Source organism: Diabrotica virgifera, chromosome 9 (assembly GCF_917563875.1).
Source record: "Diabrotica virgifera virgifera chromosome 9, PGI_DIABVI_V3a".
In the NCBI taxonomy this organism is placed as follows: Eukaryota; Metazoa; Arthropoda; class Insecta; order Coleoptera; family Chrysomelidae; genus Diabrotica; species Diabrotica virgifera.
In genome coordinates, this window is record NC_065451.1 from 176,696,880 (window position 1) to 176,722,674 (window position 25,795).

At 33.7% G+C, this 25,795-nt stretch overlaps 1 protein-coding gene and 1 long non-coding RNA gene across 24 annotated transcripts in view; one reads left to right on the plus strand and one right to left on the minus strand.

Annotated features, from left to right (window-relative positions):
- LOC126891985 (uncharacterized) overlaps window positions 1–22,963 on the minus strand; it is a 167,250-nt gene extending 144,287 nt beyond the window's left edge. For all 7 annotated transcript variants that reach the window (XR_007700639.1, XR_007700634.1, XR_007700635.1 and 4 more), the window contains exon 1: window positions 22,892–22,963. This is a non-coding gene — a long non-coding RNA (uncharacterized LOC126891985). The remainder of the gene's footprint in view (window positions 1–22,891) is intronic.
- LOC126891978 (zinc finger protein 845-like) overlaps window positions 1–24,131 on the plus strand; it is a 151,081-nt gene extending 126,950 nt beyond the window's left edge. For 16 of the 17 annotated variants that reach the window (XM_050661340.1, XM_050661346.1, XM_050661351.1 and 13 more), the window contains one exon: window positions 21,170–24,131. In XM_050661340.1, coding sequence (XP_050517297.1) covers window positions 21,170–23,148 — 1,979 coding nt within the window. In that variant the 3' untranslated portion in view covers window positions 23,149–24,131. The remainder of the gene's footprint in view (window positions 1–21,169) is intronic. The other variant, XM_050661344.1, reaches the window with a different exon arrangement.
- Window positions 24,132–25,795: the final 1,664 nt, after the last annotated feature.

Consider the following 25,795-nt stretch of genomic DNA (forward strand, 5'->3'; position numbering starts at 1 on the left):
GGTTTAGTAATAGAATAATATCATGGGTAGTACCATGAAATTTTAAAAAAGGCACAAATAGGCGGAATTTACGAAAAAAGGCAAAAAGTGCAAAAAACAATTATAATGAGCAAAATAGGCAAAAAAGGCATTTTGCCTATAATCCGAGCTTTAGTTATAACTTTATTGTAGTTGTGACTTTTTTCTTTTAATTTATTATTTCTTTTTGAAATATTCCCATGCGTTTTACCTATACTACAATCATAATATAGATGCACTAGAAATAAACAAACCAAGACACATTGAATGTTCGAGGAGCAATGCCAAATCATGATTTACAATGTTTATACATTGTAAATCCCAAATCATGATTGAAAAGTTTATACATTGTAATTCATGATTCGGGAGTACTCCTCGTAACATTCAACGTGTTTTGGTTTGTTTATGTATAGTACATCTTTATTGTGATTTTAGTACAGCTTTAAGCATTTTTAGTATAAGAATAATGAAGGTAATGTTCAAAACAATGTTTACTTTGTACTTGGTAGTGGTGTAGGTTCTCCGGCCGTGTGAATTAATAGCGCTACTTCCATGTAAATTCAAATTACGTCACTGACTCTTATGTCCAAAAGGCTCTTGGATATAGTCTCCAATGTTCTTGGAAATATTATGGAAAGTTCTCGGAAACATTCTTGAAAGTTTTCGGAAAAATTCTTGAGAATTTTCCATTGAAAGTTTCAGGAATATTCGCGGTCAGGAGTACATTTCCATTTTTTATAGGCGAATATTCTCGGAAACTTTCCAATGTTCGCGAATATTCGCTTGGAAATATTCTCGACTCACATCACTAGTTCTGGCCATCCCTGTATGCATAAGTTTATGACAGTCTGCAACTGTTCATCTTTTTGGGTTTCTCTTCTAAATTCTGATTTTCTAGCATCAGACATAGCTACATTATTTACTACTGCATGAACTGCAAACTGAAATTCAGCATCTGATTTCAGACCACATTCTTGTAAAAATGCCCGTGACAATGTATCAGCAATGTACAGATACTTTCCAGGTTTATATACTACATTTAAGTCATAATTTAACAACCGTAAACGCATTCTTTGCAAGCGTGGATATATTGAGCATAAATCTTTACGAACTATTGATTCTAGTGGTTTGTGATCACAACTAACAAGCACTTTGTGACCATACACAAAATAGTGGAATTTTTGAAATGCAAACACTATTCCTAACATTTCTTTCTCAATTTGAGCATATTTCTGCTCAGTTGTACTTAGGCTCCTTGACGCAAATGCTACTGGATGACCATCTTGCAGCAAACAGGCACCTAGGCCATCTTTACTGGCATCAGTTTCAATTTGTATTTCCTTAGATGGGTCAAAAAATGTTAAAACTGGTGATGCTGTCAGCAAATGTTTTAATTGAGACAAAGATTTAGCATGAATATCATTCCAGTGCCAAGGCACATCTATTTTTGTTATTTCTCTTAATGGGGCTGTGACTTTTGACATGTTAGGTACAAATTTGCCTAAATACTTTGCCATTTCCAATAGTCTCATCATATCAGATTTATTATCTGGTGTTGGCATTTCTAGAATAGGTTTTACATATGCTTTATTTAATTCAACACCTTGTTTGGAATAAATCTGACCTAAAAACTTAACACTGTTTAACTTAAATTGAATTTTTTCTTTATTGAATCTAAGATTGTGCCTTACGGCCCTTTCCAGTACACGGTGAAGGTTTTGGTCATGTTATGCTTCACTAGCACCTCAAGGTCACCAAATATTTCATAATTTTTTCTTTGAAAGACTTCTGGAGCCGAGCAAATTCCAAAAGGTAAACTACAAAATTGATATCTACCAAAGGGAGTGCCAAATGTACAATAATCTGCACTCTGATCATCAATTTTAATTTGAAAGTACTCATCTTTCATATCCAGAACTGAAAAATACTCTTTGTTACATAATTTTACAGCAATTTCATCTGCTGTTGGTATCAAAAAGTATTCTCTTTTAATAGCTTTATTTAGGTACTTAGGGTCTAAGCACAATCTTAAATCCTTGTTTTTCTTTTCAATAATTACTAGAGGGTTCAACCATTCCGTAGGTTTATCTACTTTTCTAATAATGCACTGATTTTCTAGTTGTTTTAATTTTTCTTTTAATTTCTTATGTAAAGCTTGAGGAACCCTACGAACTGGTTGAACATGAGGAACTGCATTTTCTTTCAATGAAATATGATAATCATTAGGAAACTGACCAAGTCCTTCAAACACTGTGGGAAATGCTTCTACAACATTAGCCAAAGTGTTAAATTTCACATCTATACTTCTAACTCGGTTAATGAGATTGAAACTAATACAAGCATCCAACCCCAACAAGGGTACTTGGTTCTGAACATCAACAACAAATTTAATATCTGAAGATGAAGTCCCTACCTTGCAATGCATTTTAATCTCTCCCACAGGTTTTATTCTAAAATCATCATTTCCATAAGATATTATTGTAACATTAGTTTTATTAAATTTTTTTATACCAAGATTTTTTATATAATCAAGGGGCAAAACACTTACTTCTGCACCAGTATCTAACTTAAATTCTACTATACAATTGTTTACCTGAATTTTTTGTTTCCAGACATTCTGAGAGCTTCCAGATTTCAATAAACCCACAGTTTTGATAGAACCGACATATAGCTCACTACCTTCACTTTCACTATCACTCACTTGGTTTCTTACTTCATGTACTCCCTTTCTGCTCACTAGCTTTCTCTGCTCCATGTTTGTGTTCTTCTTGCTGCACACTCCAGCAAAATGGTTCCTACCCTGGCAATGGGCACACGTTTTACCATATGCACGACAATTTCTTCCTCGATGCTTAAACCCACAATATCTGCATACTTTTTGTGGAATAACTCTCTCTGATCTAACTGCATCCACTGTTGATTCGGATGTAAAGGCTTGTGCTTGAATTTTACTGCTTTCACTTAATCTGCATGTTGTAATAGCCTTTTGCAATGTGAGTTTCGATTCTCTTAAAAGACTTTCTTGTGTTTGCTTGTCTTTTATTCCAATAACAATTCGGTCTCTAACCATGTCGTCCTGATCTTTATATTCTGTCATTTTCACTGCTTTTTTTTTTTAACTCGGTCACAAAACTATCAAAATTGTATCCTTCTTTTTGGACAATGCTGTTGAACTTAAACCGTTCATAAATAATATTCGACTTATGAGAGCAGTACTCTTCAAGTTTATCCAAGACCGGTTGCAACTTTTTTTCGTCACCTTCACTAAATGTAAAAGTGTTAAACAATTCTAATCCATCATCTCCAAGTAAACTCAAGAATGTTGCAAGTTTCTTTTTCTCAGGCTTATCTTCCAACTCGGTGGCATCCATATACAGGGTGTCCAGAAACTCTACCAACAAATGAAGACAGGGGATTCCTCAGATAATTTTAAGACAATTCAGCCCAATTCACCTAGTCCGAAAATGCTTCTTAAGGGAGCTAGAGCTCTTTGAAGATGGCGTCATGAAATTAGTTTTTCTTAAATACCTCCAGAACGCTCTATTTAGAAAAACGAAAATTGGTATGCATATTTACTTTTCAGAGATGAATCGGTTCCATCCATTGCACATTTCTAGTACCGGTCATAGGCGTGCGTTTTGGGTAGAGCAACGGGTATTTTATCGCATAACTTTTTTGTCCTTAACTTTTATGCATTTTTGACACCTGATTATTAAATTGTGAGATATTCTAGTACTAAAAGGTACTCTTGATTTAAGTCGGTAGGACATACTGTTTTCTAGAAAAATCGATTTGAAAGTTTTTCGTTTTTGGAATTTGAAAAAAAACTGAAAGAACTTTTCAACAAAAAAGGAAGTATTTTACCAACATAAAGTAAGAATAACTTTTAGTACTCGAATACCTCATAATTTAATAATCTAGTGTCAAAAATGCTCAAAAATTCAAGACAAAAAAGTTATGCTATAAAATAACTGTTGACCTACCCAAAACGGACGCCTACGACCAGTACTAGAAATTCGCAATTAATGAAATCGATTTATCTCTGGAATATAAATAAATGTACCAGTTTTCGTCTTTCTAAACAGTTTTTTTTTTAATTTTTTTTAATTCAAAAAGCGAAAAGTTTTCAAATCGATTTTTCTAGAAAAAGGTGTGTCCTACCGATTTAAAACAAGAGTACCTTTTAGTACTAAAATACTTCCCAATTTAATAATCCAGTATCAGAAATGCATAAAAGTTAAAGATAAAAAAGTTATGCGATAAAATAACCGTTGCCCTACCCAAAACGGACGCCTATGATCGGTACTAGAAATTTGCAATGGATGGATTAGATTTATATCTTGAAGATAAATACGCGTACCAATTTTTGTTTTTCTAAATAGAAGCGTTCTGGCGGTATTTAAGAAAAACTAATTACAAGACGCCATATTCAAAGAGCTCTAGCTACCTTAGGAAGCATTTTCGGACTAAGTGAATTGGGTTAAATTATCTTAAAATTATCTGAAGAATCTCCTGTCTTCGTTTGTCGGTAGAGTTTCAATAGAGTATAGTTGAAATTTTTGAGAGAACCTTCTCCAGTTTGCCGCCAAATTTCCATCATCTAGCACAAGGGGTTCTGGAGGTTTAAATTGATTTTTCATTTTTCTACACACAAATCACTACTAGAGATTAAACCTCGGCCCGACCTGACACCATGTAAGATATGTCTTAAATCGAATAAGCATAGGAATCAAGATTAATAGTACTTTATTAAATCTATTATTATAAAGTTACAACCGTTACTACAAGCTATAGCTATTCCTACATCTGACATCAATCAAGTCTCTGTCAAGGTCCAGTGGCTAACGGCATCCTGGTGACAGCCATGCTGACTTGTCACTGTCATGGCTATCACTATTCAGCACTCCAGCCATCTTAACAGTACGCACTTAAGCGTAACATATTACATATTGTACCCTTGTATTGCCGTTGTTTAACAGATCTCTGGAAACCTCTTATGTTTCCTTCTTCATGGAAAGAAAGTTATATTGTTCCTATATTTAAAAATGGTCAGAAAGACAACATTGAAAATTATCGTAGCATTTGTATCCAATCTGCAATCCCTAAGCTCTTTGACTGCCTTATAGCAAAGTAACTTTCTTGGTTCTGTAAAGGCTTAATATCTCAATCTCAACATGGTTTTTATAGCAAAAGATCCACTGCAACAAACTTGGTTTGTTATCAGTCTGATATATTATCTCAAATGGAAGACCGTAAACAGGTGGATGCCATATACACAGATTTTTCCAAGTCATTTGACCGTGTTGATTACCAAATACTTTTGGACAAATTAGTTAATGCAGGCTTTCATGACAGGTTTGTTGAGTGGATTAAAAACTACATGTGGTAGAAGTCAAAGAGTCAAGATAGGTTGTCATCTGTCTGACAGTATTTCAGTAACATCTGGAGTTCCTCAAGGTGGCCACACTTCTCCACTTCTTTTTAATATCTTTGTTAACGACATCACTTCCTGTCTCCTAAATAGCAAATGTCTAATGTTTACAGATGACTTGAAATTTTGGAAAGTTATAGATTACCTAAAAGACCAAGCCCTATTGCAAGATGACTTAGACATACTACAGAGTTGGTGCACTCAGAACAAACTCCACTTGAATGTAAAAAAATGTTGTTTCATTTGTTTTTCTCGTAAAGTCAATAGAATCGAAACAAGCTATACTATTAACAATATGCCATTGAAATATGTTTCTTCTATTCGGGATTTGGGTGTTATTTTCGATGAGAAGCTTACTTTCTGTGACCACATAAATACTATCTCAATAAAGGCATCTAAATTTCTCGGTTTTGTTACTAGGAATTGCAAGTATTTCTCCATCAATTCAACAAGATTGGTGTATTGTTGCTTAGTTAGAACTATTTTAGAATACTGCTGTTGTTTGGTCACCCTACTTTCAGAATAATATTGATACGTGAGAAAGAGTCCAGCATAAATTTTTGAGATATTGTGCTGACCATGTTCACAGTACTATTAGAAATCATGATTATTCCCTTCATCGAACAACAATTATCTTTACCCCCACTCAAGAATCGTCGTGATATGTCAGGTGCTATATTTATGTATATTGTTATATTTCTATTTGATATGAAAATTAAATTTTGATAATTATAAACAGAATTCAATTTAATATAAAATATTTTCAATTTTCTCAACCACGGGCATATAAATTTAGAACAACCTGTATACAACAAATTGTTATATTTAATTTTAAGAAGTGATTAGAAGAAGCATACGAAACTCGGGACAATGCGCTTAGAATAAACAAAGTGAATGGCGCGTACCATTATCGTTGTTCGCGGAAGGTTCGATCATTAGCCTATGCTAAATAAGACTCAGTTGAAATAGATAATAGTTCATTATCGTTGTTCGCGGAAGGTTCGATCATTAGCCTATGCTAAATAAGACTCAGTTGAAGTAGATAATAGGTCATTAAATTTTGTAAATAGTAGAAAGTAATTTTAGAATGGGAATTAACTATTTTTTTTTGAAATCCATTAAGCATATTTAGAAAGATTAAAAATTGGTTTTGAGGAATACTGCGAATGAGAGTTGGTGGTGGAAGGTTGATTTGTGAATCTGGAAGGGATATTTAGAAAGTAGGGGAATGAATGAAAAAGATAGATCAGAATGTTTTGAGCTGTCGAGAAGTGAAGTCCAGTAGTAGACGGTAGTGTACGGAGAGTGAGAAAGCCGGTGTAGTTCCGTGAGTGTGGAGTATCTATCGTGAAACGAGAGGTAGGCCAGGTTGAGAGTAAAGAACCTCCTTGAGCCAAGAGTGTCCCGGTAGCTGATTGCAGTTTCGAAAAAGGTAGAATACAGCATCACGACAGAAGCAGGAACGAGAGCTATACGAGCTAGTTTTCAAAGGAGAACATTACTGAAAGCCAGGACGAGGTTTTGATCGCAGCCAAGGATAGCAGGAAACGGGTCTTGTGTGAATACATTCTCAGTTCACCAGAAAAAGGTCAGTCTCATTTGTTTGGACATGAATGTATGGGTTTTTCGTATTAAATACCACATTTAAAATTGAAGAACATAATAAATAATATCAGAAAAGCTTCATCAAACTTAAATAGAGTTGTTCCTAATAACTCCTAATAATTAAATGTTAATAAAAACTTTCAATTGAAAACCAAAAGGAAATAAGATTCCCATTTGTAAATGTTATGTTTAAGAATAATAAGAAATAGCAAATATTAAGCATTGATTGCCTTTTAAATAAAATAAAAAATATTTTGATTATAATTGTAACCCATATGTGTATTTTTTTTTACTCTTTTCTTTTCTATCCCGATTAGGAACCATTAAGAAATATTTAGAAGCCACGGAAGTAAGTAATTAATTTATAATTCGCCCTGAGATTGAAAACATATTGATATGTGATCTGGTTAATTAATTAGATTAGTATTAATACATTGATTAAATTAAGTAACATATAAGAATATTATCTCATATCAATAATCAAGATCACATCAACTGTCGTCCAACGTGGAAAGCATTGTAAAGTATTTCTAGTGGCAAATTTGAAGGATAGAAAGAGTAAAGCCGGTATTTGAAAATTTATATGCCTGTGGTAAAAAGTGAGATACTTACATTTGATAACATAAAATTTTAGATCTCTTTAGGTACAAATTTTACATAACTGATTTAATAATTTACTTTTACGATATTTACATTTGATATATTTATTGGCAATTTATAATATTTGGGTGAGCAAAAAATTGGTCTTGGTAACATACTAGTAAAATTTCATATTTGGCGGGGATAGTACTTCTTGAAAACAAATGTCTGTGACAAGAAGCCAAAGCAAAGACAACAAAAAACAAAAAGAACATTCAGACCAAGAAGATATTTTAGACACGACAATCATGGCATCAGAACAGCAAGAATTATCAGGAATAGATAAACTATTACAACTGATGCAACTCCAGTCACAAAAACTGGATGAAGCAAAAAGGACAATGGATAAAAATCAGGAGGAAACAAAACAAGCAATGGATAAAAATCAGGAAGAAACATCAAAGAAAATGGATGAAACACAACAAAAAATGGATGAAACACAACAAAAAATAGATGAAACACAACAAAAATTGGATCAAAAAATGGATGAAACACAACAAAAATTGGATCAAAAAATGGATGAAACACAACAAAAAATGAAACAAGCAATAGAAGAGAACAACAAGAAAATGGAGGAACGCATAGGAAAGTATGAAAAGGAAGTAAAAGGATGTTTAACAACAATGAAAAACGAGATGAAAGAACAAGAAATGAAAATTCAAAATAAAATAAAGGAGATAACGAATTGCCAGAAAAAAGAAATGGAAAGTTTGGAAAACAAGTTGCAAAACGCTATTCAAGCAGACATAGAAGAAGTGGAAAGAAAGATTGCGGAAATCAATACTCAGCAAAATGTCGGAGAAAGAAGAGAAATGGTTATACATAGCACAGATGACGTGAAGATAAGGTTTGGCGGGGACGTAAGAAGATTACACCCAGTGCCGTTCATAAATAGCCTGAAAAAGAAAATACAACAAATCGGAAATTTCGAAACAGCAAAAGAAACTATCAGAAACCATCTCAAATATGAAGCAAGCCTATGGTTCGATAGTAAAGAAGAAGAATTCGGCAATTGGCAACAATTTGAACAAAAATTTTTGAATTATTTCTGGGGAAAAGTCCAACAATTGGAAATTAACAAGGAATTGCAAAATGGGAAATACAATGATAGGATGGGGGTATCAGAAAGGACATATGCTTTACAAATTTACAATAATGCAAAACATTTACAATATAATTACTCATCGGAACAATTAGTCGAACTGATTGCAAGACATTTCGAGGAAACGCTGGAAGACCATATCACATTGCAAAATTACAAAGACATAGATAGTTTATGCCAATTCCTACAAATAAGAGAATCACGTCTAAGAGAAAGAAAATCAAGAAGGTCGCGAGAAGATTACAGGCCCCGAGAAACACAAGATTACAGAGATAGAAATCAAAATAGGAGGGACTATACAAGACGAGATTTTAATCCCAGAAGGGAAAACGAAAATAGAGACAACGGAAGAGGAAATTATGAACAAAGAAATAGGCAATGGAATGAGGACAGAAATCGAGAATACCAGAATAGAAACACCACACGCTCAAATCAAGAAAACAGAAATAATGGTAGACAAAATGAACAGGGATATCGAGAAAACCGAAACAGATCCGACAGACCAAGAGAAAATAGAAGAGAAGTAAATAATACCCAGACAGATGAATATGACGGAGAGAGACATTATGACGAAAATATAAACAACGATGAGCAACCGGCGTCTTTTCACGACGGCGCTCACTAAAAACCAAAAATCAAACAGGAATCTTTTGTCACCCCAAGGAGTTTATTAAATTGGCAGGAAACAACGAAAAGAAAAATGGAGTTAATTTAAAATTTGTGGATGGATTTATCAACGAGAAACCAATTAAAATTATGATAGACACTGGATCTGAAATAACATTGGTCAACAGAAAACTAATAGAAGAAGTTAACATAACAAATTTAATTTACAAAATACCTAGGGTAAATTTAGTGGGCGCAAACAAACGGACATTGGCAACTATAAATGAAGGCATACGAGTAATGGTACGACTGGGTAAGAATATGTATGCACTACAATGTGTAATAATGCCAAACATGTCACATGACATGATAGTAGGAGTTGACGAATTGGCAGAAAAACATGTAGTGATAGATTTTAAAAATAATACGATGAAACTAACAGAAGAAAAAGAAAAAGAACAGGACAAGGAACATGAGAAACAAAATACGGACGAATCAGGTAAAGAACAAACAGTGGAAATGAATTTGGCAGCGAAGCAAGGACAAAGAAAAAAAAGGAGAAAAGGTCAGAAAAAGATAAAAGAAAATGAAACCTGTGGCTCCTCAAAAGAAGAGTTGAGCCCAGAAGAAGAAAATTTGAGAGTATCAGAAACAAAGGAAACCTGGGATTCCTCAAAAGAAGAGACGAGCTCAGGAGAAGAAGAAATAAAGCTAAAAAATGAAAGTGAAAAGAATATGATTGAAACAGTAGTATTTGAAGAGGAGGTATATGCAAACGAGGATGCAGAATGCACGGTAAACATGTGTGAAGAATCTGAGAAAAAAGACAGAAAATTGATATGTGGAGAAGGGAAAGAAAAAGAATTGCGGTTGATGTTAAGAAACTACGAAAATTTGATCAATGAGGAAAACAGAGTGGCTAAAAAGTACGAACATTCATTTGAGGTGAAAAACTTGGGAAATTTTCGATCAAAGACTTACCCGATTCCATACAAGTATCGACAAGAGGTGAAAGAAGAAATAAATAAAATGTTGGAAGATCAAATCATCGAAAGATGTGATTCACCATATGTTAACCCGATTGTGATAGTAAAGAAAAGCAATGGAGAATTGAGATTATGTTTAGATGCCAGGAATATCAACCAGCACACTGTATCACAATATGAATCACCTCTAAACATCGAGGCCATTTTTGGAAGAATCACTGGGTCACACATATTTTCAAAAATTGACTTAAAACACAGTTTTTGGTTGATACCGTTAGCTGAAAAGTGTAGAAACTACACCGCTTTTTCTATTGATGGTATTGTCTACCGGTTTAAGGTAGTGCCATTTGGATTGCAGAGTGCTTGTGCTGCACTCGTCCGAGCTCTACATACCATTTTGAATCGCCATGAAGATTTCATAGTTCATTATATCGATGATTTATTAATTTTTTCACAAGATACTCAGAGTCATCTGGAACACATAGAAATAATTCTGGAAGAATTGGACACAGCGGGATTGAAATTAAACATTGAAAAATGTCAATTTTTTCAAAAAGAAGTCATTTATTTGGGTTTTCAATTGGACACCAAAACAGTAAGATTAGCCGAAGACAGAGTCAAGCTCATAGATGAATACCCAAGACCAACGAATTTGAAAACATTGAGAGGTTTTCTTGGCACGATTAATTATTTTAAAAAGCTGATTCCCGATTTGAGCCAAAAGGAAATCCCTCTGATAAAATTGCTTAAAAAAGGAATAAAATGGAATTGGAAAGAAGAACAGGAGGAAGCTTTCGAAACATTAAAACGAGAATTCGCAAAAGGAACGAAAATATACCACCCCATTTACAATTTACCTTTTATACTCCGAACTGATGCGTCCATACAAAAATTTGCAGGAGTTCTGTCTCAAATACAAAACGACCAAGAAGTGCCGATATGTTTTATATCTCGAGTGACTAAAACACATGAGAGAAAATATAGTGTTACAGAATTGGAGTTTGCCAGTGTACTATATTGCGTAAACAAATTGAGGTTTTACTTATTGGGAGCAAAATTCACAATCGAAACAGACCATGCAGCTTTAGTACATATCATGAAGAATAGATTAGTAAATAATAGAATACATAGAGGCATTCTATTATTACAGGAGTATGATTTTGAGTTCCGATATATAAAAGGAAAAGACAACATAATAGCCGACGCTCTAACACGGGATGAGGACACCGGAAAAAAGGAAACAATTACTCTACAGGTGGGACTAAATAGATTAATACAAGAAGAAGGGATATATTCGTTAAATGAGATAAGGACAAACCAGGAAGACCTAGAGGAAAGAGAGAAAAGAAGAGCGGAAGTAGAAAATAACATATATTTTAAGAGAATAGACGGAAAGGAACTATATTTAGTGACACAGACATTGGCCGAAAAGATAATAAAGAAATTACATGAGGACAATGGGCATATCGGTAGCAGAAAAGTTTGGCTCGTTTTTAGGGAAAATTACATCAGCCGACAGGATTACCGCATTGCAAAGGAAATTACCCAGAAGTGCGATGTATGTCAAAAATATAAGAGTCGGAATTTCAAAAACGAAAATGTTGCCAAAAATATTGAAGCCCGAAACAAACTAGACATTTTAGCAATAGATATGTTAAGCGATCTAATTATGACCACTAAAAGGAACAAACATATTCTGGTAATGGTGGATGTGTTTTCAAAATACGTAAAATTATATAGTTGCCGCACCACAAAGGGGGAAGAAATATTAAGAAAAATCGACAATTTTATAGCCATAGTAGGAACACCAAAAAAGATTCTACTGGACAATGCAACGTATTTCCGAAATGATCGTTTCAAGGGACAACTTCGAGAACGAGGAATAGAGACAAACTTTGTCAGCATCGGGCATCCACAGAGTAATCCGTCGGAACGATTCATACAGGAAGTGACGAAATTTCTTCGCATTGCAACAGATGGTCAACATCGCCACTGGGACAGGAAAATGGCGGAAATAGAAAGGTATCTAAATACAATTCCGAGCACAGTAACAAAAGAGACCCCAGAATACATCATGAAGGGTGTACTGCCGATAAGGCCATGGGAAGACCAAGAGCCAAAAGAATATCAACAGGTGATTGAAACCGTACAGAGAAGATTACGGCGAAGCAACGAAAAATATATCCAAAGACAGGAACAAAATAGAAAAAGAAGACCAGTGACTTTCAAAAAGGGTGAAAAAGTACTCGTGAGGGCATTACGAGTATCAAATCTTCCTGGGGGCATTTGCGCAAAGTTGATGCCTGTTTTCGAAGGCCCGTACATCGTAAATAATGAAAATGGGATAAATAGTTATGAGTTGAGGCACAGGAACTCGGAAAAGATCCGAGGAATTTATAATATTCACGATGTATACAAATATCACGAATAAAAGACAGAATTACATGAAGTAGATAGTAAGTTAGGATATAAGACGCAGATTAAAGTAAGGAAATATACAGGGAGTTGGTTTTGCCTCGAGAAAATTTATTTAAAAATGCAGATAAATTTTATCGAATACAAGGCGGGGATTTGTTATATTTCTATTTGATATGAAAATTAAATTTTGATAATTATAAACAGAATTCAATTTAATATAAAATATTTTCAATTTTCTCAACCACGGGCATATAAATTTAGAACAACCTGTATACAACAAATTGTTATATTTAATTTTAAGAAGTGATTAGAAGAAGCATACGAAACTCGGGACAATGCGCTTAGAATAAACAAAATGAATGGCGCGTACCATTATCGTTGTTCGCGGAAGGTTCGATCATTAGCCTATGCTAAATAAGACTCAGTTGAAATAGATAATAGTTCATTATCGTTGTTCGCGGAAGGTTCGATCATTAGCCTATGCTAAATAAGACTCAGTTGAAGTAGATAATAGGTCATTAAATTTTGTAAATAGTAGAAAGTAATTTTAGAATGGGAATTAACTATTTTTTTTTGAAATCCATTAAGCATATTTAGAAAGATTAAAAATTGGTTTTGAGGAATACTGCGAATGAGAGTTGGTGGTGGAAGGTTGATTTGTGAATCTGGAAGGGATATTTAGAAAGTAGGGGAATGAATGAAAAAGATAGATCAGAATGTTTTGAGCTGTCGAGAAGTGAAGTCCAGTAGTAGACGGTAGTGTACGGAGAGTGAGAAAGCCGGTGTAGTTCCGTGAGTGTGGAGTATCTATCGTGGAACGAGAGGTAGGCCAGGTTGAGAGTAAAGAACCTCCTTGAGCCAAGAGTGTCCCGGTAGCTGATTGCAGTTTCGAAAAAGGTAGAATACAGCATCACGACAGAAGCAGGAACGAGAGCTATACGAGCTAGTTTTCAAAGGAGAACATTACTGAAAGCCAGGACGAGGTTTTGATCGCAGCCAAGGATAGCAGGAAACGGGTCTTGTGTGAATACATTCTCAGTTCACCAGAAAAAGGTCAGTCTCATTTGTTTGGACATGAATGTATGGGTTTTTCGTATTAAATACCACATTTAAAATTGAAGAACATAATCAATAATATCAGAAAAGCTTCATCAAACTTAAATAGAATTGTTGCTAATAAATCATAATAGTTAAATGTTAATAAAAACTTTCAATTGGAAACCAAAAGGAAATAAGATTCCCATGTGTAAATGTTATGTTTAAGAATAATAAGATATAGCAAATATTAAGCAGTGATTGCCATTTAAATAAAATAAACAATATTTCGATTATAATTGTAACCCATATGTGTGTATTATTTTACTCTTTTCTTTCCTATCCCGATTAGGAACCATTGAGAAATACTTAGAAGCCACGTAAGTAAGTAATTAATTTTATAAAAAGCCCTGAGATTGAAAACATATTGATATGTGATCTGGTAAATTAATTAGATTATTATTAATGCATTGATTAAATTAAATGACATATAAGAATATTATCTCATATCAATAATCAAGATCATTTCAATATATAAGATCATACACGGCTTGATTGATTGTTCAAACCTGTTAAATCAGATTAACTTTAATGTTCCAAACCAAGCTTTACGTTACCACAATGTTTTCAACATTCCTTTCCTCATAACAACATAATGGTATTCACAAACCATTGGATAGATACATGGGATTATTAAATCATCTCGATTGTGATCTATTCAATATAACTTTAACTATTCGTAGGTTAAAAAGATCTTGCTTTTAGCCCAATAAGTGACCATTTTGGAGTGTAATTTTCAGGGGCAACTCGGAATTGCATGAAAATGTGGATTTAGGTTCTATTTACCCACCACTTCAAAGTTGAATTTGTGCCGTTGGTTGCTTTTACTTGGGGGGTGACAGTCACCCCATCACAGGGGGTGAAAAACGCGTGTTTAAAATAAGCCCGGAAATGGATAAATTGACAGAATATAAGCAACTTTCGTTCTATAAAGTTTTTTACGTAAGTCGAGTTATTCGCGATTGAAAATGTAGATTTTTCAACAAAAAAAAAACGTTTTCAGACCGTTTTTCGCAAATAACTCAAAAAGTAAATATTTTATCGAAAATATATTCTTAGCAAAAGTGTAGCTTATAAAAAAAACAAAAGAATGGTGTATCAGTAAAGTCTATAAATTGACTAAAAGCAAAGTTGTAGCTCATGAAAAATACGTTCTTATTCGTCTAATTCCAAATCGAATACTTCAACGCGAAATCACCGAAAAATTAAGCACTTTTCGGGAAAAGCTTATTAACATTTTTAAACTATCTAAAAAAGCTTTACATTTGTTTTTTACAGAAGTTTCTAGCATCAAAAATAAACGAGTTACACTGAAAAAAATAGTTGGCCCCTAAATAAAATTAATTGTTACCGCTTTACCATTTATTTTAACTGTATGTGTATTTTTTATAGGATCTGTAAGTTTGATTGGTTTAAAGTGCTTATTTTTTAAAAAAATTGGTTTTATAGTAAAGATAATTTTTTGAAAAATTTCCTTTTTTCAATATAACTTAAAAAGTATTAGTGATAAGAAAAATCTTAAAGAGTAAAAAAATGTAGGTTTTGCTATTAAAATATGCTAGTTTCATTTGGTTCTTCCGTAAGACAAAAATTGGTTAAGATATGTCTGTTCAAAATTTGCATACACTCGTGATTAGTGACCCTTTCAAGCTTTTTCAACTATAACCCTTTCAAAAAAAGCATTTTAAACCAGTGATACTGACACATCATATAAAAAATAGATAGGTAAGTAAATTGTTTGTAAAGCGGTAGCGAATAATTTCATTTGGGGAGCTAAACACGGGAAGATTTTCATGATTTTTTTACCAAAAAAAAAGAATGTGTGTACTTTGTACGCACGTACGAAGTTATTCTCCTATTATATAATTTTAACGAAGTAAATATACTTAACAGGTTATTTGTATTCTATTTAAATATTAAACAAACTTTCTTATCTACCACTTTCAAAAAATTTTTATTAAAACAACCAAAAATAAAAAAAATTAATCGTCCAGGATTGGAACCCGGGACGTTTCGATCTCTGACCGAACGCTCAACAACTAGGCCACCGAATCTCCTGTAATTGACACGTAAGTTTCGGATATAATTACACAACACGGTGACAAATAGATTGAGTGGTATCATAATAAAAATGTATTGAATTTGGAACCACTGTTCTTACATTTACTGCTTGAAATGAGCGTATAACTTTGTCTCTGATTTTTCCAAAATATTTGTTGCACGCTTCCCTCTGTTTGTCCGAAAGTGCTTCCCAGTTTTTCTTAGTTAAGTGCGCGAACTTGTTATAAGATTTAATTAGCTGTGTCGTTACTTCTTCCTGTATGTCCTTAGATTTCGGTACTTTTTTCTTTAAGACCCTTCTGCTTTGTCTTCCTACTTCTTGCGCAATTTCCTCAACTATTTTGACAAAATCTTCCCAAGTAACTTTGTTGCTACTCATTTATACATAATTTTTCTATCCTCAGTTCCTGCACTTCTTATCGAAAATATAAATTCGATAGTCTTACGGTGTATATAGATATGTAGTATATAGATATATAGTAAAAAAAATAACGAGATAAAATAATACGTCAATATATGGTAAAAAATATGTAAAAAAATTGCAATAATAATAAATAAAAGTTCAATAATAAATAACGTCATATTAACCCTTGTAAATAAGTAGTTAGAATAATAATGTAAATGTATTATGCATATAGCGTATATTTGTTATATATTTATATCGTATATTTATATTTATAGTGTATATTTACGATAGCAAATATTAAAATCATAAAAAAAAAATTGCAAAAATGTACCCTCGTAATGAATAATATAAATAATATATACCTCAAATAATAATGGTAATATGCCATGTGAATAACTTTAATATTTGTGATAAAAAAAAATTCCAATAATACCCATAAAGATAATTAAAAATAAATAGATAAAAATACTAGAAATATACCTTACATTACTGCTATACTATTCATTTGTTATGAAATATCGTGGAAATACCATAAGAACAAAATATAGACTCACCACTTTTAAACGTCAATGTTCGCTGTAGATCTCGCCAATCCTCGATGAATGTTCCTCTTGAGGTTCCTGCGATGTGTCTTCCATAGTGACCATGCCAGTCTCATGATCAGAACCGTCGTGATGATATAAAGAAGTACCTGTACCTCTGTGTCTAGCTTAATGTCCTTGTTGTTGACGATGAAGTTGCTGTTCACCACTCCATTCTCTTGGACTTCGTCTTTGGATGACTTTCCTCCCATCCTTGATCCATCAGCTCTCGTCTGGTCTAGATCGCCATATAATAGTCCAGGGTTACTAGGACCATCTTCTCCCGGTAAGGGTGGTTAACGAGGGGTTAACCACCCTTATCCCTTATCCGAGGGGTGGAATGATTAATAGTCGTATCACTGCTTAAGTTGTTTTATTATACTTGTGTATAAGCTGGTAGCAAGCTACGCGACGTCGTCTCGCGGAGTGGAGATGATACTATTTTAATATGAATAATCTTACGTCTAAGAAAGTATAATGACGAATGTGGAATGTGGAATCCCTTACTATGTTTTGATTGTATAAGTATATTTGAAAGTGCCGAGTCAGCGGCGACCCTGAAAGGTGTTTATAGTAAACACCGACCGTGACTGTATGTATAACTACTCCTCACAATCTAGGTCAATAATATTTATGTAACGAAAGATATTTGTTTATGATAACATTTAAATAATTGAAAGAAATTAACGTAGATAATTAAAGGGTGTTTTAAAAGATATCTAATAAGTACAGATGAATTCTTGTACAACACGGTGACAAATATATTGAGTGGTATCGTAATAAAAATGTTATACCTACATATTTTATTATCTTACTACAGAAGAAGAGAAATTCAAAGACACAAAAATTATAATATAGTCTGTTCGCTAAACTCAGACGCAACTTTCTAGATATTTTAGTCGGTAATTTTGCCAATTTTAGTAAAATTGGCAAAAAATAATTACTAAATAGTTAATAATCACTAATTAGTTAGTAATTTTGCCAATTTTTGCAAAATTGGCAAAAAGCAAAAAAATTATCGACTAAAATATCTAGCCAGTTGCGTCTGAGTTTAGCGAACCGACATAGATAATACATTTACTACTAATATATTCTTTTAATGACTTATTTGCGCTGATACAGATACTATCTTGAAAGATTAGAAACGAACAACAGACTGTCTGTATGCGCATGCGCGCAGATTTATGAAAAATTTTACTCTCAATCGCGTCTAAAGAAGAATAACTTCAAAAAGAGGGCCAACTTTATTTTGAGCGTAACTCGCTTATTTTTAATGCTAGAAACTTTTATTATGCTTTTTCTCATGAGGATTTTTCAGTGCGTCACAGTTTTTCGATTTCTTTCTAACACATTAAATTGTATGTGACAGAAAAAAAACGCACGTCGGTGATTACATTTCGTCGGTGACATTTATAACATTTATTCTAGTTGTCAATAGATGGCGCTATAATCGAAAATGAAATAATTTGCGAATTATATAATATATCTACGAATATTGAATATGATTAGAAAATTGAAAGAGGAGTACCAAAAATGGGGTTTGGAAATGAGCATGGAGAAAACTGAATACCTTGTAGTCGGAGGTGATACTGAAGACTTAGAATTAGAAGGGGAATACATAAAAGGATGTGATGAATTTAAATATCTAGGTTCAATTTTTGACAAAAACTCCACATGCGATCAAGATATAGAATATCGAATAAGCCAAGGAAGAAAAGCTATAAAACAGCTAAATGGCATTTGGTGGAGTACAGGACTGCAAAATCAGACAAAGAAAAAATCTACCAAACTATCGTGGAAGGAATTGTCCTGTACAACTCGGAAGTGTGGGAAGTAAAAGACCGACAAAATAAAAGACTTCAAGCTTTAGAAATGGACGCGCTTAGAAGAAGCTGCAGAATATCTAAACTGCAGCATATCCCAAACGAAGAAATAAAAGAAAGAATGGAAGTAGAAAAGGATATTATAGACAGAATAGAACAAAAAAGATTAATATGGTACGGGCATGTCCAGAGAATGGGACCAACAAGATGGCCCAAGAAAATGATCCAGTATGTACCACCCGAGAGAAGAAAAAGAGGCAGACCGAAGAGAACATGGATACAAGATGTAGAGAAAGCAATGAACAGTAGACAACTCAACGAGGAAGATATTCGTGACCGAAAAGCATGGCGAATAGGATGCGGGAAACGGCGAATGCTGTAGAACACCCGATATATATATATATCTACGAATATAACCTGAACAATTTAAAAGACTTTACAAATCAAAGAAAATACCATTTTATAAATGCAATAAAGACAATTGATTTGTTGTTATGCCAAATTGCAAATAAAATTTGACAACTGTCAGATTTAACTAAAATGTCATGTCACTAAAATGTATATTATCACGGACTTACCTTTTTTTTCTATCATTTGTGACGCACTGAAAAATGCTCATGAAAAGAAGCATACCAATTAAAATAAAGCTTTTTAAAAACTCTTTAAAAAAGTTTGAATGGGGTTTTCCCGAAAAGTGCTTAATTTTTCGGTGATTTCACCTTGAAATATTCGATTTTGAATTAGACGAATAAGAACGTATTTTTCATGAGCTACAACTTTGTTTTTACTCGATTGATAGACTTTACTGATACACAGTTTTTTCGGTTTCTTATAAACTACACTTTTGCTCAGGTTATTTTTTCCGATCAAATCTTTACTTTTTGAGTTATTTGCGAAAAACCGTTTGAAAACGTAGTTTTTTTATGTTAAAAAATAAACATTTTCAATCGCAAATAACTCAAAAAGTATGACTTACATAAAAAACTCTAAAGAACAAAAGTTGCTTAAAATCAGTCAATTTATCCATTTCCGGTCTTATTTTGAACGTATGTTTTTTCACCTCCGAGAAGGGGTGAATGTCACCCCACAAGTAAAAGCAACCAACGGAACAATTTCAACTTTGAAGTGGAGGGTAAGTAGAATCTAAATCCAAATTTTCATTCAATTCGGAGTTGCCCCTGAAAATTACACGGTATCGTCGTATTTCCCGTTCATTTACTGGGCTATTTGTGATATTATGTATATTGGTACAGTTGATTGTTTTTTGTATTTTGTGTGTTTTAGTATGTAGTGAACTTTTTGAATGTAACTTTTGATAGTATTGTTTTGATTTTATACTATAATATAGGTAGGGGAGAGTAGGGTAAAGTGAAATAGCTCAACTTTGAAATTAATTACATTTTACAATTTTCAAAATGGAATTTTGTAAAAAACATATCTTATTACAGTAGCTTTTAAGATCAATATGTCGAAATATAAATTAAATGGAGACAGTAAATTTTTTGTAATGCGAGGGTTTGTCAGGCATTGTTTTTTTTTCACTTTGCCCCGCATGGTTGGGTAAAGTGAAATAGTCTAGAGTACGATTTGAAATCGGCCTAGCTTCTTAATTGGCGCTTCTTCCTAAATTTTTTTTCGGATTTAATCCTCCGATTTAACATAGCAACAGATATTCCGTGTTGCATAGCAGCTTGATTTTGGCAAAGGATGCCCGTTCGCAAAGATATCTGATTCCAGATGTCATTGACTCCACAGACTATTGTTGTTAGGTCGTTTTTCGTTTATAATTTCGCATTTTACACCTGGAAATACAGATGTTCCTTGTTAATGGTGGCAATCAAGTATAATTACATGTGGGACAAAGTGAAACGATATTTCACTTTGCCCCATCTATTAACATTTCACATTACCCCAAATGGATTTAAAAACAAACATGTCCAGTAAAAATTTTTAACCCTATCCGAACAATCTATATTTTATATAAAAGAATGTTAAGTATGATTGCTTTTGTGTGTTGCTTTCAAAAATATGTTTAGTTAAATAAGATAAAAGAATTATCAATTACACACACCTACAGATTTTACAAACGGTCGCCCAAGAATGTATAAACAGTGATATTTTCAATAATATCGACAAACGACCGGTACAAAATGGTCGATATACTACTAGTCGCGTACTACTTCTAAACACCGATTGGATTGTAAACAGTGATGACTTCGTTTGCGGAAGAATTTGAAAACGAGCTATTTCGCTTTACCCCACTATTTCACTTCACCCTTCCCTCCCCTAATTATTTATGTTTTAATCCTAACTTATATTGTATGTAATTTGTAACTGTTAATGGGGTTATCCCGTATAATAAATAAATAAAGTAAATTATAGTTGGTTTGTATTTTAGGATATCTTCAAAATGAAAATAAAATGGAGATTACGGAGAAACTCATTGAAGATTCGTCTTACCAAGGAAATGATGTGACTCGACATACTCAAGGGAAAACATTAAATAAAAATGTGACAGTTGTAACTGGCGATAGGTTTTATAAATGTGAAATTTGTTTTAAGCAATTTAGTAAAGCAGGTAATTTGAAAGAGCATTTGAGAGTGCACACTGGGGAAAAACCTCACAAGTGTGAAATTTGTTTTAAGCAATTTAGTAAAGCAGGTAATTTGAAAGCGCATTTGAGAGTGCACACTGGGGAAAAACCTCACAAGTGTGAAATTTGTTTTAAGCAATTTAGTCAAGCAGGTCATTTGAAAGAACATTTGAGAGTGCACACTACGGAAAAACCTTACAAGTGCGAGATTTGTTTTAAGCAGTTTGCCCATAAATATCAATTAACTGTTCACATGACAGTTCATACAGGAGAAAAACTTTCCGAGTGTGAAATTTGTTTTAAGCAATTTCCTAGAGCATGTACTTCAAAAGAGCATTCAAGAATACACACTGGAGAAAAACCTCACAAGTGTGAAATTTGTTTTAAGCAATTTAGTAAAGCAGGTAATTTGAAAGCGCATTTGAGAGTGCACACTGGGGAAAAACCTCACAAGTGTGAAATTTGTTTTAAGCAATTTAGTCAAGCAGGTCATTTGAAAGAACATTTAAGAAGGCACACTGGAGAAAAATCTCACAAGTGTGAAATTTCTTTTAAGCAATTTAATCGAGCAGGTCATTTGAAAGTACACACTGGGGAAAAACCTCACAAGTGTGAAATTTGTTTTAAGCAATTTAGTCGAGCAGGTACTTTAAAACAGCACTTAAGAGTACACACTGGAGAAAAACCTCACAAGTGTGAAATTTGTTTTAAGCAATTTAGTCAAGCAGGTACTTTAAAAGAGCATTTAAGAGTACACACTGGAGAAAAACCTCACAAGTGTGAAATTTGTTTTAAGCAGTTTAACCACGCATGTAGCTTAAAAACACATTTGAGAGTACATACCGGAGAAGAACTTCCTAAGTGTGAAATTTGTTTTAAGCAATTTAGTCAAGCATGTTCTTTGAAAACACATTTGAGAGTGCACACTGGGGAAAAACCTCACAAGTGTGAAATTTGTTTTAAGCAATTTAGTCAAGCAGGTACTTTAAAAGAGCATTTAAGAGTACACACTGGAGAAAAACCTCACAAGTGTGAAATTTGTTTTATGCAATTTAGTCAAGCATGTACTTTAAAACAGCATTTAAGAGTACACACTGGAGAAAAACCTTACAAGTGCGAGATTTGTTTTAAGCAGTTTGCTCATAAATGTCAATTAACTGTTCACATGACAGTTCATACAGGAGAAAAACTTCACGAGTGTGAAATTTGTTTTAAGCAATTTCCTAGAGCATATACTTTAAAAGAGCATTCAAGAATACACACTGGAGAAAAACCTCACAAGTGTGAAATTTGTTTTAAGCAGTTTAACTATGCATCTAGCTTAAAAACACATTTGAGAGTACATACTGGAGAAGAACTTTCTAAGTGTGAAATTTGTTTTAAGCAATTTAGTCATGCAGGTCATTTGAAAGAACATTTGAGAGTGCACACTAGGGAAAAACCTCACAAGTGTGAAATTTGTTTTAAGCAATTTAGTCGAGCAGGTACTTTAAAAGAGCATTTAAGAGTACACACTGGAGAAAAACCTCACAAGTGTGAAATTTGTTTTAAGCAATTTAGTCAAGCAGGTAATTTGAAAGAGCATTTGAGAGTGCACAAAGGAGAAAAACCTCACAAGTGTGAAATTTGTTTTAAGCAATTTAGTCAAGCTGGTACTTTAAAACGGCATTTAAGAGTGCACACTGGGGAAAAAACTCACAAGTGTGAAATTTGTTGTAAGCAATTTAGTCATGCAGGTAATTTCAAAAAACATTTAAGAAGGCACACTGGAGAAAAACCTTAAAGTGCGAGATTTGTTTTAAGCAATTTGCTCATAAATATCAATTAACTGTTCACATGACAGTTCATACAGGAGAAAAACTTCACAAGTGTGAAATTTGTTTTAAGCAATTTCCTAGAGCATGTACTATAAAAGAGCATTCAAGAATACACACTGGAGAAAAACCTAACAAGTGTGAAATTTGTTTTAAGGAGTTTAGTGGAGCAGGTAAATTAAAAAGACATTTAAAAGTGCACACTGGAGAAACATCTACAAGTCTGTGCGTTAGAATTGAAAGGGCGGAAGTCACTTTCACTTTGCTTTGCAGGAGATAAAAATTAGTGCTCTTAATTTGTACACAATAATTTAAAATCCTCAAATGATGTTGCAGCTTTATGTTTTTAAAGAAAGTGGTGAAGCATGCATTAAAAAGACATTTAAAAGTGCACACTGGAGAAACATCTTACAAAAGTGTGAAATTTGTCTTAAACAATTTAGCGAAGCAGGTACTTTGAAAAACATTTGAGAGTGCATACTGGGGAAAAAACATACAGGTGCGAGATTTGTTTTAAGCAGTTCGCTCATAAATATCAATTAAGAGTTCATATGACAGTTCACACAGGGGAATAACAAAAGAAAGTTACTTATTTTACTTACGATTCAGTTACTTATTTCCGAACTTGAATGCAGAAGAATGTGTGGATGCCTTGTATCATGCTATGTATGGTTGTATAAACCAGTATGTTCCTTCAATCACTGTCAGGAATAGCACATTCCCTATATGGTTTGATGGCGAATTGAAGCATCTTGTCTCATTGAAAAAATCCTATAACGCCAGATTTAAAAAGACAGGTTGTTGTGACGATTATGACGATTTCTGTACTCTGAGAGCATTGTGTAAGCAGAGGAGTAGAGATTGTTATGCGGAGTTTGTTGAAAGTACTGAGGAATTCTTCTTATTTAAGTACCGTGCCCAAATTTTTAGGCGCGGGTAGCTTCCATAACAATTTGCCGATATCGTTCTCGATCTTGTGCGGCATGTAACAATTGATCTGCTGATAAGCCAGTCCATTGACGAAGGTTTCGGAGCCATGAATATTTCTTTCGACCAATTCCTCTTTTTCCGTCGATCTTTCCATTGAGTATTAACTGCAGCATCCTGTATCTGCTACCTCTCATTATATGCCCCAGATATTCAAGTTTTCTCTTTTTTATCATCTTCATTAAGTCACCTTCGCCTTGACCTACTCTGTTTAAGACTTCTCTGTTTGAAATGCGTTGAACCCAAGATATTCTGAGCATTCTACGATACGACCACATCTCAAAGGCTTCTAATTTGTTCATCATGTTAACCTTCATGATCCAAGTTTCACATCCATATAGTAATACAGGATACACATAACATTTTAGGAACTTAATTCTTAGTTGTAAGTTCAGCTGAGAGTTGCTCAGAATAGATCTAAGTTTCATAAATGCTCCTCTTGCAATTTCTATACGAGTTTTAATTTCTTCATCCGGATTTAGTGTCTCGTTTATCCAACATCCTAGGTATTTAAAATGGTTAACTTTTGTTATTGATTCATTACTGACAATTAGTTGCATAGGGCCGACGTCTTGTTTACTAACCACAAGTAACTTTGTCTTTGTTGCATTTATGTTAAGTCCGTTATTGGAGCATTCTCTAGTGACTCGATCTATAAGGAATTGAAGATCTTCGATATTTTCAGCCATGATCGCGATGTCGTCTGCATATCTGATGTTGTTAATAGTTTCTCCCCCGATTCGAACTCCACATTGTCCTTCCAAGGCTTCATTAAAAACTGAAGAATTACTTAATGGTAATATAAAACCGTTTTGGAGGTTGGTTAATTCTATGCGGAGTAATTTTGATATTCCTGGTTGTATGAAGTTAAATGATTCTGTCTATGGTGAGCCTCAGTCATTTGTTGATGCTTTCGCCACCTTCTTCAGCACTGTCTATAATACTTTCACATCTTACCCTGATGACTGGGTTGATCCATCTGATAGCAATCGCTGCCTTATTCACTCTTTTATACATAATACACTATAATCTTGATACTAGTAAAGGCCCAGGACCTCGATTTTTGACCCTTCGCTTCGTTATCGATCATTCGCTATCTGTACACTAAACAGATACAAAGCGAATACGTTCGATAACGAAGCGAAGGGTCAAAAATAGAGGTCCTGGCCCTAATATGATATCGAACTTGTTTTTAAGGAATTGTTCATTTTTTTTTGTGCAGACCATTATGGCTTATGTTTAACAGATCCCTGGCAGAGGGCCATTTTCCATCACAGTTTAAGAAAGAGTATGTGAAACCCATACACTGATCCATCTGATAGAAATCGCTGCCTTATTCACTCTTTTATACTTAATACACTATAATCTTGATACTAGTAAAGGCCCTGGCCCTAATATGATATCGAACTTGTTTTTAAGGAATTGTTCATTTTTTTTGTGTAGACCATTATGGCTTATGTTTAACAGATCCCTGGCAGAGGGCCATTTTCCATCACAGTTTAAGAAAGCCTATGTGAAACCCATACACAAATCTGGTAATAAGTCATTTGTTTGTAATTATCGTTCCATAACAATTCTTTCTGCCATTCCTAAGATTTTTGAAGCCCTGTTAACTGATTTCTTGACGGA